The sequence below is a fragment of the Monomorium pharaonis genome, chromosome 4 (assembly GCF_013373865.1).
Source record: "Monomorium pharaonis isolate MP-MQ-018 chromosome 4, ASM1337386v2, whole genome shotgun sequence".
NCBI classification, from domain to species: domain Eukaryota; kingdom Metazoa; phylum Arthropoda; class Insecta; order Hymenoptera; family Formicidae; genus Monomorium; species Monomorium pharaonis.
The window spans coordinates 8,913,867-8,931,604 of NC_050470.1; the positions used below are offsets into that span (position 1 = coordinate 8,913,867).

Here is a 17,738-nt window from a genome sequence, read left to right on the forward strand (position 1 = left end):
AATTCAGCTATCTCGCCGTCGCCGCCGTCGTCGCCGCCGTCGTCGTCGCCGGCATCCCACCGCGATAACGCCATTATGCGAATTCGCGCGATTTGCATATTTCAGAAAGCGCTGCACAGGAAAGCATAAACAACTCCGTTCGCAACGAGAGCGCCGCGCGGCTTCCTCGTCAGATGAGTTACACGCATGGAAGATTTACGAAGAAAGAGAGAGAGAGGGGAGAGAGGAGAGGAGAAAGAGAGAAGGAGAGAACGTACATTTCCTCTTTCTTTCCACCGCCTCCCTTTTTCGCGCTCTCTTCCTTTGTGCCGACACGTTTTGAATTCAAGCGCACGTTGCTTTAATCAATCGCAAAACGTCTTCTGATAAAAAAAAAAAAAGATTCGGACTCTAATTTATACAAGTGCTTAAATCCCTAAAGATTATATCTATAGTCGATTAGAAATTATAATATATTAATAATTCACACAGAAAAGGGAAGGGCAAGGGTTAAGTGAGTGGTTTTTCGATTTTAAGGAGATTAATTAAAATTTAATTAAGAAACAAGATGTTAAAAGAGCAATCACGAAAGCCGTTGCGCTCCCGTTGTTCGAATTTTTAGAATCCGTCGCACTGCGTCACCCCTCATTTCCTAAAATGCATTTTGTGCACTATGGCCCCTGATCTTTTATAACGCCAGCGTTTTACTGCGTTACGGCGCAGCCGAGCTCGATCCGGCGGCGAAATTACTTAAACTTTATTACACCATAACGCACCGTCGACGAACCACAAAAGTTTTAGATAAGCATCGGCTATGCGACCGACCGTCCCAGAACATTTCCTCAACGATCAATCCCGGAGAAGACCCGGTATACCCGGTGTCTTTCTCGTGCAAGCTCGATATTTTAATCTTCGTACGGACGTTATACGATCAATAACATTGATCAATAATATTAAGGCTGTTTTGGCTATACAATACCAGCTAAAAGTTATTAAAATTTAAAAATTGCAGTCTTAATTCTTAGAATTATACTTTTTCTTTTCGGATCAATGACAAAAAAGTTTTGATTGCGAATATCCCTAATTTTGGCCCTAGCTGCAAAAGAGAAAACAATAAAAAATTTTGGCTTATAATGGCTTGTGCAGCAGAAATGACCCTGTTTTACTACTTTTTAGATAAATAACTTTTAAACGAGCAAGTGAATTCAAATGAACTTCTGCACGAATATTAGAGTTTTATTGGTACATGCAAGAGTGGCTTATTAACTAGTTAAAAAATTAAGAGTTAAACAATAAAGTTAAAAAATTAATATCTTTTAACTTTATTTAGTTAATTTTTTATTTTGCTATTTATCTTTTAAACACATAAACTTTTATTATTACTATATACACATTATTACTATATGCACATTAACTTTTCCCTAAGATAAAAAATTATTTAAAAAAAATACATTTTTACATAAAAAATATTATTGCTTTATTTTATATAAACTTAATGCAAAAATATATATAAAATAAATCTATTTAAACGATAATCTATATTATAATTGCTTGATTTGTGTTAATATTGTTGTTAAATCGATGTCAATTTAACTACAAAAGATTACAAATATTCCAATATATATAAACAATACTTTTTAAAATTAACTTTTTATTTAAGTTAATTTAATCGTAACTTTTAACTTATTTTTTTGTTCATGTAACTTTTAACGCAACTAAATTAATTTTACAAACTATTCATTTTAACTTAATTTAATTTAAAAATATAAGTATTAATTTACCAATTCTAAGTAAAAAATTTAATTCGCTACTTCGCTTAGCAAATTTGCAAATACAAAACGCAATTTTACATAAGAATCAAAAGTAAACAAAAAAATAGGTTGCTTTTAAATTAATAAGAGAATTATGTTTAAATTTTACACGGATATTCAAAAGTAATAATAGAATAAAATCTTCAAAATTTTCAAATAATGCTTTGAAGTAATATACTTTAAAATGTAACACATCCTTAAATCAATAATACTGACAATATGTATCAATATTTTTATAAAATTATTTCTGCAAATTATTTTGCTATTACTTTGTATATACATAATTTGAAAAATTTGTCCTGCAAATTTCTTTTCCTTGAAAAATAAAGAGCAGTGTGTGTTTGTGTGTGTGTGTGTGTGTGTAATTAGATATAACATTATAAATAATTCTTTTTAAATAAACAATTAGACGAATACTTTCTAGAAATGTTGAAGTAAATGTAAGAGTTATTGAAGAATTTTTTAATACTTGTAAAAGTAGTATTTAAGTCAAATTTAATTCAAAAGTATCATAATCCAACATGTACAGAGAAAGTGCCAAAAAACAAAAAGCAAACAATGTTCATAGAACTAAAGTAATAGAAAGGCATCCTTTTTATACAATCAGTATTACTGCCAACATCAAGTAGTGATACTGATGTGAAAATCCAGAAATCCAAACTGTCAATGTTCTATTATAAATTCATTAATATTAATTACACATAATTGGCAATATTATCAGTACTTTTTGATACTAATAGTGATTGTGACCCCCTATTATATAAAGGTCTTACATGATGATCAATAACAAATCAGTGCTTAATAATAAATACTAATAATATTATTAATCATGTATAGTTAATATTGACGGATAAAAGTATAATATTAACGGTAATTTATCCTGAACTTTCAAGTATCGGTATCGCTGTGTAAAGATATTGGCAACAATACTGATTGTATGAAGAAGACGCGTCATTATTGTTGAGTTCCACATCACGGATAACATAATCATAAAAATAACCTGAGGTTGTAAAAATATTGAGGCATATTGTCAATATCGCTCGTTCAATATTATCCATTAGATCGATATTATTGAGTCTAGTAAAATCCCCATTAGATATTAATTTCTTTTCCGAAATCTATCTATAGCTCGTTTCTACCAACGTAGATTAACTTTAATCTCGGTTTAACTTATTATTCTTCATCTTTTTTTAATTTTTTGGAATTAGAATAAGGTAGAATAAGGTAACAATGAAGTTAAACCGAAACTGAAGTTAATTTATGTTGATAGAAACCTAACATCTTAGTCAATTTCTATCTAGACATATTATGTTCAGAGTCACTGTTTTTTTTTGGTCACCCTTTTTTTTGAAAAGGGAGAGGGAGGAAGAATGCAATCCCTCGGTCTAACGCCTAACATATTGTATCTACGATCCTTACATCAATTTTCTTTTCGAAAAATCTTTATAACTATAAATACCTGAAATAAAAATTTAAAAAACGTACCGAAAGTTATAACAGACGTTCCCTTTCAATAATATCATTCGGAATTAATTTCAAGACGCCCCGCGTACCGCGAGGGCTGCAGTTCTCGTTATTACAAGGATCGCCGCGAAGGATCGCTAAATGGCAAGCCCCGTTCGTCATCAGCGACGCTGACGTCACCGTGAGTGGCGGCGATGGCGGTTCGGCAGGTCCGCCGCTCGTGATCTCGAAACGTCGCGTTTGCCGCGCGAAAGCCAGAAGCGACGGAGACGCGCTCGCTTCTCGGGGGCTTGCGGAAAAGGAGGCGGGTGAGGGGGGGAAGGAGAAAGGGAAACGCGACGCGCGGTTTATTATCATTTTATTCGCGGGCGCGCGAGATGCGCGCCCGCGTTACGTTACGTTATGGCTCGCCGCCGCGTCGTCCGCCCTTCTTCCACCCGGCGGCTTCCTCCCCGCCCCCCCCCTCGCACCCCCTGCGTCACCGCCATTCCCGCGGTACGGCCCCGGGGTCGTAATCCCCCTTTTCTAGGTCCTTAAACCGAGCTCGCATGGCATGGAGAGCCGAGAGACCCCCCGACTGCGGGAGTCTCGCTCCCGCGCGGGCGACACACGCGGGGAACGTTAAAATTTAAGGTTTCCGTCGACACGTCGCGACTCATAAATTTCCGCGCTCCGAACCCGACGCGGGCTTTTTTCCTACCTTCTTATCGCCGCCGCCGCCGCCGCCGCCATGTCCCCCGTCGCGATCCTCCGCCGCCGTCGCCAACGACAAATTATTCGCGCGCCGCGTTCCGAGGTTTTCCCTCGCCAGGAACGTCACTTCCACGTCCTCGAAGCGTCCTCCTCGGTTTTTTTTTCTTCGCTCGCGCACTTCGGATTCTCCTCCACGCATTCTTTTCCAAACGTGCGCGACGAACGGCACGAACTACCAACTTGTAATAAGTGACGCCGCCCCCTGGAGGATAATGAGATCACGAAGGCGATTAGATGCCCCGTCGGTGTGATTGGTAAAATGCGCTTGTCACTGATAATTCCATCGAACGAACGGAGAGCTTACTGTTTGATTTTTGGTAGGCAATCGTTCGATGGCGCAGAGAGAGTTCCGAATTAAAGTAGACGAGTATGTTGTACTTATTACTATAATGGTTAGCTGTCCTTTGACTTGCTCAAATTCGAAGCTTCGAGCTCAGGAAGAGTTTCAAATTTGTACATACCCAGGTCCACACGCTCCCGATATCAGCTCTCGAACGAAAAATGCTGCCCGTACGGGCTTCCCTTTTTTTTTCTGATAAAGCCAGTTTCCGCGGTTAAAACAATTCTCCAGCTTGCCGAAGAAAGCCCGCACAAAGGAATTCTTTCGGGCAAAGAACTTGTTTTCCCGATAGTGGGAACATTTTTCTTTTCCTGAGCAAGCAGAAAGAGAGAGAAACAGAGAGAGAGGGAATGGGAGAGAGAATTTTCTTCGTTGTGCCGCTCTGCAGTTTCTACTTTAAGCCGACCGCGCGAGGCATCGCGATATAGAGATATTTGAGAAATTCTTTCTCAGAATACGGAATAATGCGTACTTGCGTAAAACTTCCGAAGATTTCACATCGCAAACTGCGTCGGACGTGCGTTACGTTTGGGCGCGCGAGCGCGACACGAGTCGCCATCTGGCGACAGCAGATTACGATACATTGCGCGCGTATTCGTATTTATTGGTAATTAAGGTTCCTACTAGCACGATTGCCAAGTTAACGATTTTTAATTCAAAAAGTGGTGGAAAAAAAACGCTTTTCATATGTTGAAAATTGAAACAAGTTATACACATATAAATACGTTTGCGTGCAAAATGGCATGTCAGGAAGCTAAATTATTCTTCTTGCACTGTACAATGTTATATTGTAGTGCGACGTTTTTATAATAATAATTGTAGTACTAAGATATACCAAAGATCGAAGAACGCGGCAACGAAAAAAGAACATTAACTTAAATATTAAATACTTAAAAATTAAGTACGAATTAAAAATTCAAATAATGTAATTAAGGGACCATAAGTAATAGGGGAATTATACCCATATAGACAAAAAGATGTCTTTTAGATTTCTAAAAGACATCTTGCGATTTCTTGCGATATCTCGCATTTTTTACGAAAAGATATCTTTTCGCGATCTAAAAGATGTCTTATGCAACAGTTTGAGATATCTTTTAGATATCTGGCGATGTCTAAAAGACATCTTAAAGAAATCTAAAAGATATCTTAAAGATATCTAAAAGATGTCTTTTAGAAATCTAAAAAATCTATATGAGACATCTTAAAGATGTCTTTTATACGTCTTGAAGACCTTTTCTAGAATACTTTTTTGACATTTATAAAGGTTTGTACATTTATGCGGAGGCTTAGAGAGCTTTCTCCGAGAAGAGGTGCAAAGACCCGTGGAATTCTCTCCATCAGGATACAAAAAATTTATTACGTAGGCTCTAAGAGGTTTGAGAGCTTACTACGATTGCTATCATAAGTTAATTCATCACCGTAAGTGATCTTCTCATATAGCTCTCAGAATGTAAATTTCATCACGAGAAAGGCAGCATCGCGTCGTCGCCTATAGCGGCGATTCCGCAAACTACATCACGACTGCGGATGCTGCACGCGTGTGCACATTGTATTGTGGCGGATGTTTCACCGCTACATGAACTAGCTAAATTATGATTTAAAACGTTTTTTTTTAAACGTTGAGTAATAAATATATAAAGACGTTTATAGATATCTTAAAGCAATTCTAGAATTGGTCTACAAGGTATATGTATAAAAGACGTACATCTTTAACCTCTAGAAGATCAACCCTTTTTTGGCCAACTTTTTAAATTTTAATACTAAAACATTTTTGTCCTTGTCAGTGAAATAAACTACGAAGAAGATAACATCACTCTAACGCCTAATATTATTAGGCTTTTAATTTGAAAAAAGTGATTTTTGTTTGTTGTATTTGAACTTTATATTACTATTTATTGTTAAAATGATTGTTTAGCGTCATTTGCAATAAAAATGTTGAAAAATATGTATATAAAAATATGATTATGTTGCACTTTATGAAGTATGAGACAGTATATAAAGTGTTATTAAAGTAACATATCAAATTATTTCGAAATAAATGCATATATTTATGTTAAAAAAAGTAATTTTAGCTAAATGAATATATAGTGTTTTCGGTAAATTTAATTATAAGCCTAATATATAAGGCTTTTGGCCAGGAAGAGGTTAAGATATCTTGTATAGATCTTTCATTTAGATATCTTTGACATGTCTAATTCGAAAATTTTTAAGACATCTTTTAAGATGTCTTTTAGATGTCTTTTAGATATCTTTTAGAAATTCTATGAAGATATCTTTGACAAAATCTTTTTGGATATCTTTTAGATAACTTTCAGAAATGTCTTAAAGATATCTTGAATAAGATGTCTTTTCGATTTCTACAAGATGTCAATGTTTACTGGGTAAAAGGACAATATAAAGAGAATGTACCATGTATACTGTCAACGGTTTATTTTGTATTTTTTTTTTTCGCTAAGTTATCGGAATGTTAAATAAAACACTTGTCTCACATATAGAACTCTGCGTGAAAACTCATTCGTAAACTTTTACGGGTAACGAATACGCACTGAAAGTGGTATAAAAACGTCTGCCGTTCGTTCTCTGTTGTCGCCGAGTAGATCGTCGACGTAGAAACTAATCGTCATCGAGATATACGCCGTTGTTTGTCGTGACAGCGGACGAATATCTCGGAATCGCATTTCGATCTCGTCCGCCCACTCGTGTAAAACAATATATACAGTCTCGTGTGTGGCCGATAACGCAATCATTGCTCCTGTTTAGGAATTCGATGATTTCAGGACGATTTTGAGTTCATGTGCCACCAATGAATGTAAAAATGTCCTCCTCAAGATCATTTCCCTTTTTTTTTCTATTGCCAGCCAATCTTTTCGCATCGTGCTGAATTTTCCGATGTTCGCCTGGTTACAGCAATGGTATCGATATTAATTATTAATTAGGTGAGTATTGCATTAAATAGAGAGAGACCCAAAATATCGCGCGCGATGAAACAATTATTGTGTCTCGCGGCACCACGTTTAAATTCAGATCCGCACCTTTATGTAAAAAAATAACTCGTAATTCGGTTACAAAGTCGGAAGTTGCATGTGAAAAATTACCGCGGGATTCTATGCGAAATTAGGCCGACAATAATTACAAGAATATCTTTCCGTGTACAAAATTATGTTGTCAATTAGATATTATAGAGTTTTCTCTCTTCCTCTCTATGACTTCTATAAAAAATATCTGCTCGAAACTACGTATCAGACCATGAAACGAATAGATTTACAGGAAAGAGAATAAAAATATAAACAATCGGGGATTATATAGGATGCCTCATCATTACGGCTTTAATTAGTTTTTACGAATTAACGCGCTAATGATCCAGGCACCCTGTATATCAATCTATCGATGGTCGTGTTGGCTATCAAAAATTTACAGGAGCTATAAAAATAATGTTTACTCATTCCACAGATATCTCTTAGGTCTTAATCGCGATCTTTGTGCCCACTATGTGTTAAAGAGTTACGATAGCAAACGTACACATCCACTACCAAGCAACAATATGTAGCGAGTAATGTTAATACTGTCATCCCCTGCGATTATAAACTCCATTTTCTCTCGCATTATTAAAAGTTTCCAAGCGATCCGCGACAATTAATTACGCATATTTTCAGACATGTACTACTCCTTAGGTTTTGATTTATCCAATCGCTTCCTCACCTGCTTAAAAAATCCGATAGAATTAGATAAGAAATTCATACAATCCTATCATGTTTTTGATTTATAAATATCATATTTGTTATCTTTTTTATATTATTTATCATACAATTTAATAATCATTTTTAATAATTATTTATCTGATCGTGTTTTGTCGAAATTGATATTATCCTACGTTTTTAATTTATGTATATTTATTACTATGTATTGCATAATACTTTAATTCTAAATTTTGTTTTTTATATATATTTTTTACACACACATATGTAAATTATCTATCTTTTTTAATATATGTAAAAACCAAATCAGTTTTCAGAATGGATTAGATATATAACTCGACAAGTTGTATAGAAAAACACGTTCAGATAAGTATTTAAGTGTTTAAATAAAATACTATTAAGAACTGATAGAAATATATAACTTTTTTGTAATAACTCAAATATGTGTCTTATTGAAACAATAACTGTAATAACATTAGATAGAATTTCAATAACGTTTAATGTTTCTGTCATTTTCTATCGGTTTTTTAAACAGCCGTTTACGTTTGCAATAGGCAAACACGCCGCAGAGATTCAACGCTGAATATCTGTAATCATCTGCTCTCTTCATCCCATATTTAATTAGAGTATAAGATCGTCCCGTCGTGGAATCGAGTTCAGACGTGAGAACGCGAATTTTTTTCTTTTTCACAACGTAATCTTGCAATTTCACGAAGCGCTCGACCTTAGCTCGCTAATTAGTTTGCTCTCATCAACTAATGACAAGCCGTGAATAATCCCTTAGGCTAGCTCTACCGTGTACATACAGCAAGCCATACAATTATTGCACATAACGTCCGTCTCTATGATTGGACACGCGTTTAGTGATATTTTGGAATTTGTTCTACGTGATAAACGTTTGCGATATCATCGAGTAACATTTAGCGATACTGTTCCCTTTATATGTCACATACACAAAGAGAAATAAAGACCGAGACTGTTTGATTGGGCTTCTTTCGTGCATCCAATTGCAGCCTTTGAGTTAAAAAAAGAATACGATCGCAAGGCTAATCATGAAATGTATTATCGATGTAAGCAATTTGATAATACCATTATTATATAAGTAATAAACGTTTATTTTTAAAATAATATATTAATCAATGTATAACTGTTTCCGAAAGAAACTTATTTTCTGATCAAGATAAATAATCGCATTATTTGCATACAATCTAATGTGAAATGATTTTGTTGGTGATAAAATGAAAAGAAACTTGAAATTATTTTAATATAAGCATGAAAATTGTTGCTTGGAACTGTATCTATAAAAGCATATAATTTCATCTAAACGTCATGAACTATAGCATGAACTATATCAACATGCGATTTAAAAAAAGAACGGCAATATACTTCGAAATAGAATATGGGAAGAAAAATTAGTTGCATACTTATGTTGCAAGTATAAAACTTATCGTTACTCAAATATCTCGATCGGTGTGTTCTGAAAATTACAAATATTTGGATATATACAAAATTATATACAAATTATTTGCTCTTTTATACACACGATACTTACTACTGCTATCGTTTATATCCTCGTTAAAAAAAAGAAGCGTATCAATGTCAGTAAAAAAAATACATAAATATAATTCATTTTTAATATACACATAATCTTGTCAAAATCGAAAACAGTTGCGCGAATGTAACGAAGATATAAACGTCGCATGTATTGTATATATTTATATGCACGTATATATACATACATATATAATATATCAATCGGTCTGTACATATAAAGCAGTATTATAAAACGTATACAATATTTTTACATTGTGATGTACATCTGTATGTCCTGAAACAAACAACACCATTTTTTACATTTTCTATTCTACAAAGAACCGAGTCTACATGATGGTGTTTATAATTTAACGGAAACGTACATGATCGTGTAGCCTCAGGGAAAACATATTTTGCATCGACTTACAAAACTTTAAAACGTTTAACTTCTAACTTCGTACTTCTGACGGTTTTTGATTCTGCAGTCGTGTAGTGTGATTTGTATCTTGCAAAATCGACTGTATTCACAGTGTCGCTTTTTCGAGCACACTAGTAATATCGTACTTATTAAAATCTCGGCTCTAAAGTATTTTGGATGGAATGGCTTTTGCCGCGTTTTGTCGCTTTAAATCCTACATTTGAAAACCGCATGGCAAGAACTCCTAGGAATGTAATAGTCCTTAATGGCTAATTAACTGACGTCATTACAATCTAAAAATTCATATAAATCAGCAAGTTAAATTTAATACTGAGTACTCGCATTATCATTACTTTCTTTAGCAAGACAACATTTTGATTTACATTTAATGGGAACATCTCCAGCCCGAGGTTTCATATTTGCCTTGCATCAATTTTAAACATTTCAAATTTGATTTCAACAATAAAATAAAGATATATGTCTCCCTTTCAGGAAGTTTTTAAAAACAAATATTGTACTCAAAGTATTGCGCTCATTAAAGTCAATATACGAATCTTTTTTTCGCTCAGTACACTAGAGATAATGGACGAAGTAAACTCTGGCTAAAAAGTTAATACTGCAAACTAAGCACGTTACATGTTCGAACCTTAATGAATAAAGTTTATGAATTATGAATAAAGAGATCAAATTAGTAGCAAGTGAGATTCATTCATCGTCGGGGATTACGCACGTTATCTCGACACGAACCGTTATTCTCTTCCTGTCGTGTACGTATTTTTGATTTATAAAGCGGTACTTTCTATCGGTGACGTCGGACGATTAGGCGTGCAGCATCTTTCGGGCGTATGGCACAAATCCGGCGTATGTCGGCCGTCTCTCATCTGCGCAAAATCAACATCCGCGAAAAAATCGCTCTTCATAGTGCCAAGTGCGCTGTCGGAACCGAAACTGTCCTGTCTACAGATGTCGATACCCTTATAGCATCCGTTGTACTCGGCCAAACTATTTGGCGTTGCCTTTAAATCACTAGTATAAATAGACGAAGTCATGATGGGGTTTTTCGGACCGTTGCCCATCGATTTAGTTCCAATAATGTCGTCGTTCATGTTTTGTTTGTTATGTACACCAAAGAGGTCATCTTGCTTTGAAATACTAGAGTTCGAATAAAGACTATCTGTATGATGCAGGCCTGAATTTTGCTTTCCAAAGGAATGATCTTCACGAAAATCATCCTTCGTGAAAGTATTGAATGGTGAGTAATCTTTATATTTAGATGTACAATCTAATACTGTGAGGCTTCCCTGTCTCGACAAGATACTACCGACATCAGACACGTTGCTCTCTTGTCTGGACAGTCTATCTTTGATGTTCTTTTCGTTTCCCACAACAATCTCTTGGCTCGGTGGGACTTTTGATTCTACGGATTTCTGTAGAGGCGAAACGCCATCAACTTTATCTTTGCCAGTCTCTTTATTGGAAAATGCATTCTTTGATGTCTCCTTGGTTGGTGATATTTTCGTCCTTCGCAGATACGATCCAGCAGAGGGTTTTGTGCTTTCACTGACTACTCTCTTCGTATCGATATCACTGCAGTTTGCCGTATTATTAATCGCTTTAGTTTCTTTCTCCATAACATTAATAGATTTACCAATTTGCTTTAGATAGGAACCAACGGAGCCCGCGGCATCCGGTATTTTGAATTTGCTCTCCGATTTTGCCTTACCGCTTGTATCGTTACATTTCTCCGCCGATTTATGTTTCAGACTATTAATCTTATACGAACCTTTACTGTCGATTATATATTCCGAAGCGTCGGGGACTACGCACGGACTCGCACTTCCTACATACTTTATTTTTTCTATGGTAGATACTCGAGTCAGATTGTGCTCATTTGCGTCAATCTGTTTCGGGTATATCTCCTGCTTCGAATAAGTATTTGGAATGTCAGGAGACGTATCTTTCGATTTGATATTGTTGTTTCTCAGATATCGTCCACTAAAACCACTGGAATCGGGTGAGATCACGATATCAGGCTTCTCCTTGTCGGATACAAAGTCTTTTGATTTAGAATTTTGTCTGGAATAACGTCCTATATTACCCGAACTGTCGCTGCTCTTGCTATTTTGTCTCGTGTACCTGTTACGCGGACTTACGACTTCAGGCACGTGAAGCGTGTTACCCGACAAAGGCTCTATTTCACGTTCTAAAGTACTGTCATCGCAACCACTAGATCGCTTTTTTTCTTGATGTATCTGGCCTTCTTTAATAGGTTTCAACTGCGGTGCCAGAGTTTCTGGAGTCGTGGATTCACTGCTGCTCGGACTCGGTCCTTTATAATTTCTGATGTCAAAGTCTAGATCTGCTGGCAATTCAGCCCCTACCGATAAATGCATAGCCAGCCCTTCTAGCCAAACTTCCATAACTTCAAACGGCGGTCTCTTATCAGGATTCAAATCGCAGCAAAGAAATGCGATCATATAAAAGGTTTCTGGGCAATTGGAACAGAATTTTTCCTTGAAGACATTTTGATTCAAACCAAAATCCGAGGATCTCGGTAAATAATCAGGATCTGCCTGTACTCGACCTATGATTTCACAGACGACGATACCGAAGCTGAATATGTCCACTTTTTCATCGTACTTATTACCTTTCATCATCTCGGGAGCCATCCAATAAGGATTTCCGACAACTGTATATCGTTTCTTCCGTTCTTTCCTTGAAGTCTTCACCTCTCCATCGGAATGTCGATTGTATTTGCGATTATCTGGCGAGCTGCCATTCTGAATAATCCTTGCCAGACCAAAATCGGCGACGACAACAGTTTTATCTTCGCGAACGAGACAATTGTGCGAATTCAAATCGCGATGAATGATGTTCATAGAATGCAAGTAGGCCATGCCGGCAGCGATGTCTTTCGCGAAAGATGTACGCTGTTCCCACGGCAATGGTTCGTTCGTATCGTGAAGCAGGGCCCTTAATGTGCCACCTGCTATGTATTCGGTAACCAAATGCAGTTTTTTGTCCTTATAAAGAACACCGATAAATCGAAGAACGTTGTTATGGTGCAATGACCGCAGCACCGCAACCTGTTGAATTGTTTCCAAAGACTGAATAAAATCACCGAACCTAACAATTATTTAATACTGGAATGCCCCAAAAATATAAAATCTAAGCATTCGAGCATTAAATTGTTCATATATCAAATGTATTTGCATTCTTTTTTAATTCTTACAATCCGTTTGTGTATATTAATCTTGCTTTTAGTACAAATAATAATTTGCATTTAAAAAGTTACCTCTTTTAGGAAGTTCTTTTGGGCGTCCTCGTCCACTCTGTACAATTCCTTGAGAACCATCACCTCGTCCGTCTCGCGATGCGTGACCTTGAATACTTGTCCAAAGAATCCTTTACCCAGAAGCTCGCCCTTCACCAGATCACTCGCTCGAAATATTCTCTGATTCTTTGGCTCTACGCGGAAGGATCTGGTGCGACTCAAGTCGTAAGTAGGATTCGTTGGAGAAGATCTGCAATGTTGTTCGATATATAATGAATCATATCATAATTTAATAGCCGATTGCGGAACATAATCTAAATTCATCGTCCTACCCGTCAAGCAATCGCGACATAGAACTGCTGCGTTCTTTATGCATAGGATCTCTCGTTCTTCGTAATTGTCGGCTCCGCGCACCGCTGATGTAACCCTCGTCCCGGCGCTTAAACAGCCGTTCTTTGCTTTCGGGACTTGTCCTGGGACTACCGACACATGTCAGCGTCGCAGAGGACGGTGAGGAGAACGTAGGCCGTCGTGATACCGCATCTGGATCGTGCTCGATAGTCAACTAAAATGCCAAATTGATTTAGCGTTCAATTTAGCCGTAAACGCCGTTGGCTATAAAACATGTATCGCAAAAATATTTTAACTTACTTGTAAAACTGTGTCCGAATATTGTATGAGATTTTCGATACTTTCCACCGGCTGATCTTTAACGGGGGTCCCATTTACTTCCAAGATTCGGTCACCAATATGTAACGATATAAGATCGCTTGACGTGTTCAATCTGCAACATTCAATTCACAAACATTTTTTATTGTCGCTACCTAAAGTCACAGACATGCAAACATTTGCATGCATTACACTTTTTTCACTGTAGTACAATCGTGTAAAAAGACAATTCGAGATACTGCCAGGATATGACGGAACAACTTTAACCATGGATAAGCAAATTTTAAAAAATTATCAGTTTTTTTATGTGAAGTAAAAACATATACATAAATTTTTTAAATCACAATTATTTTACATAATATAATTTTATAATTTACTCTCACACAGATTTATTACACAAAATGTAGAAATTTATCGGGAAATATAAAAGAACAAGACACAGCCATTCACAAGTAATATCACATTAGATATTTGTTTATAGTTAAATCACAACATAGCTTACACCAAATTTATTGTATATTTAAAAGATAATGTGCATAAAAGCAGTTAATCCTCTTCAAACACAATCTCTTAATAATCAAAGTTTATCCTTACAACATAAACTGTCTTTTCTTTTGATAAACTACGTTGAGCACATGCACTTGTGATGAAAAAATGACAATTCTAAAATCTGATTAAAAGATATATCAAAAAATTACTATAACATATATTATACAACTATTACATACAATATGAAAAAATATAAAAACATCTTATACATTTTCACGTGCAATTAACATAACTGCTACTAAGATGGAAACACAGAGTTTGTAGAGTTAGCAATATGTAGTGCATATTATTGATTTGTTATGCAATATACCTATGATTAGAGAAGTGGCAGCATAGCCTAAATAGAACCTCCATCACAGAGGCTAGCAGCTTACTGATCTTTCCACGAATATTTCTCATTAACCTGCGTTTTAGTTAAATGTTATTAGCTAATATACATTAATACCAACTCTCTTAAATAATCATTATCATGCGCTGTTAAATAATTTAAAAAAGCGACTTGTATGTGTAATAGTGGAGAATAAAGAAATCCAAATATTTCAATTCAAATCAATCCAAATGTTTTCTTTTATCATAATTGGCAATTACCGCTTATAAAGATAAATCTTTGGTTTCAAGAAATTTTGTTTACATAGAAATTTTGTTTACATAAAAATGCATTCTCGTCATTTAAAGGTAGTGTAAGTAGTGAGATATTTAGATACGTAAAATTATGAAATACATACTCTGAGATGCGCAATAAAGCACCACAACTTCGGGGACTGGGAGCTGTGTCTAACGTGAGTTTGATTCCTCTTTGTTTATCTGGATCTGTCGTGCTAGGGGGTATTTCGACTAGCCTGATGCTATGTGGTTTCCTGGCGAAAGGGTAGTTCGCCGCCCTGTTAATTGGTTGCATTTGCCGTTTGTAACAAATGCCGCAGTACAACTTGGACCGCTCGACAAGCGCATAACTCTCGCCATCTCCAATGAAAGCACCACACGAGGTACAAGCAAAACATTCCGGATGAAACTTGTGGTCACCTGCCAGCATAACGGGACCCGTGATGATCTGACCACAGTCCTGACATGCCTCGCCATAAGCAGCCCAATAGTCATCCTTACAAAACAGCAAGCCATCCTTCTCAAAGTACCAGGAGGATAGGCTGATGTCACATGCTGAACACCTGAAAAAAACATTAATTTGTTTTTTTTTTCGTTTTGTTTTTAATAACTGACATGTAATACTGTTCTCTTAAAACATATATTATAAGTGTGATATTTACCGAAAGCAATCAATATGCCATTCTTGGTTCAATGCCTGTATAAATTCGTCTTCGATGGCATTGAGACAACCGGCGCATATTAACGTTCCTCTACCTTCCCCACCTCCTGGATCTAGAAAGTAACACTCATAAATAACACAAATAAAATCATGCAGATTTTATAAATAAACTACAAAAAATTGTCTTTAAAAGTATAGCAAGAGCTATAGCTTAAAAAAAACTTATATTTTATATTTCGGCGCATCGACATTTGTTGATACATTTTCGTAATTTCGTACCAAATATATTACACACTCATGCGCAAAATGTCCTTTGCAAGCGTATATCGACCGACGAGGGTGCACGCGGGTGACAGTTCTAAACGAAAGGACAGGCGGGCCCGAGAGATGTGCCACGGGAAGGAAACGTGAATCACGATTGACATGGGCTATCGAACGAGTGAGAGAGCAGCTGACGGCCAAAGATTGGAGCGCGACGCCGAGGACCGCGTCGTCCCGCGGCCTCTTCGTCGTCGTTGTCGTCGTCGTCGTCGTGAGGGGTCGTAATACGATGGCACGCACGAATAAACTTGTTAATGCGGGAGCGTGGGCAACGGAAAGAAGGATGGAACGAAGGAGAGAGAGAGACACGCATGCACACGGAAGGTAGGACGCCCACGCGATGCGTGACGCGTTCAGCGGCGACGTTCACCGTCGACAGCGCGTCGCGTCGCGTCGCGCGAGCGGCGAATCCGTCGTTGTCGCGACACCCGTCCGTCTAACCGTCACGACCGTCGTAAATGTCACGATGCCGTTTTTTTCGCCACTCGAGAGAAGGAAACCTACCGCTCGTCGTGACTTCATCCATCACGGATAACACGATTGACACACTCCCACTCCGCTGCCATCCGCTTGACCACTGGGCGCGGGGCTCGCGTAGACTCGGACCTCGGACGGCTCGGACCGAATCCGCGATCGCAGCGCTGCGCTGCGCGAGGCGATCAAGTCGCGAGACTTCGGTGGCGGCCGTTCGACAGCGAGTACAAATTTTAAATTTTGGGCAGAGCGTTGAGTTGAGTGTTTACGCGTGAAATATAAATAATAAACTGCATTAGTGTATAAAGTGTAAACCACTTACGTGTCATCTATGTAAATAATAATTAATGGATCATAGGAGATTCAGATTTCAAAAATAATGAAATTAATATATGTATTTAAAGTTTGGAACATTCTTGTAGTTTAAAATAAAAATTTGTTTTAATCGAAAAGACCTATTATAGATTATATAAATATATGTATTTGTATATAATAAGAATAAAATTATAAGGGCTATTCACACACACACACACAAACACACACACACACACTTTCCGTAAAACGTAACAGTAAGGTCTCGACGTATTTGATTGGGCGACCGTAACTGATTGAATCGAGTATGTGAATAGTTGAAAGCTTACTTACTGTCTTACGGAAAGTGTTTGTGATAGCATTTAAAAACAATTTAAAATTAATAAACAAATGACAAAAACCAAGAAATGAAATTCTTAGTAATATTCCCGTGTTTTGTGTCTAAATAAATGTGACAACAATGTCTCTAATTTCTGACAATAAAAAAAACTATATATAGTTAAAGACCGGAAGTGAGACCAAATTATTCGCACGTACTTGCATAAGTAAGATGAAAAATCTCTTAAATGACTTTTGTATTTCATGCATAATGTATACAACTGGACAATGTCGAAGATAAATGACGTTAAAAAAAAAAAAATCTTATTATTAACAATAAAGACCTGGAAGCGCTTTGTCTAGTTTAAAATACTCGCACGCACTTGAATATGTAAAATAAAAAATTTCAAGCCTTGATTGTTAAAAAATGCTCTATACTTTAAATACATAAATTATATTCTATTTTTAATATTATATATTTATATTCTATCAATATTATAAAATCAAATACATTAATAATTATCAATTAAATCGACGTTGTTAATTAAAATTATTTCAAGAATT

At 36.5% G+C, this 17,738-nt stretch overlaps 1 protein-coding gene across 2 annotated transcripts; it reads right to left on the reverse strand.

The window, feature by feature from the left end:
• Positions 1-6,760: 6,760 nt before the first annotated feature.
• LOC105840764 (LIM domain kinase 1) lies at positions 6,761-16,929 on the reverse strand. Of its 2 annotated transcripts, XM_012687822.3 has the most exons (8): positions 16,575-16,928; positions 15,751-15,862; positions 15,211-15,651; positions 14,796-14,888; positions 13,919-14,051; positions 13,600-13,832; positions 13,289-13,517; positions 6,761-13,079 (listed from the first exon to the last, which is right to left on the reverse strand). In XM_012687822.3, the coding sequence occupies exons 1-8, from the start codon at positions 16,594-16,596 to the stop codon at positions 10,776-10,778; spliced, it is 3,567 nt and encodes a 1,188-aa protein (XP_012543276.1). In that variant the 5' UTR covers positions 16,597-16,928; the 3' UTR covers positions 6,761-10,775. The 2 variants fall into 2 exon arrangements, with proteins under 2 accessions (XP_012543276.1, XP_012543277.1); XM_012687823.3 differs by lacking the exon at positions 14,796-14,888 and having other exon boundaries at positions 16,575-16,929.
• Between the last annotated feature and the right edge of the window lie 809 nt (positions 16,930-17,738).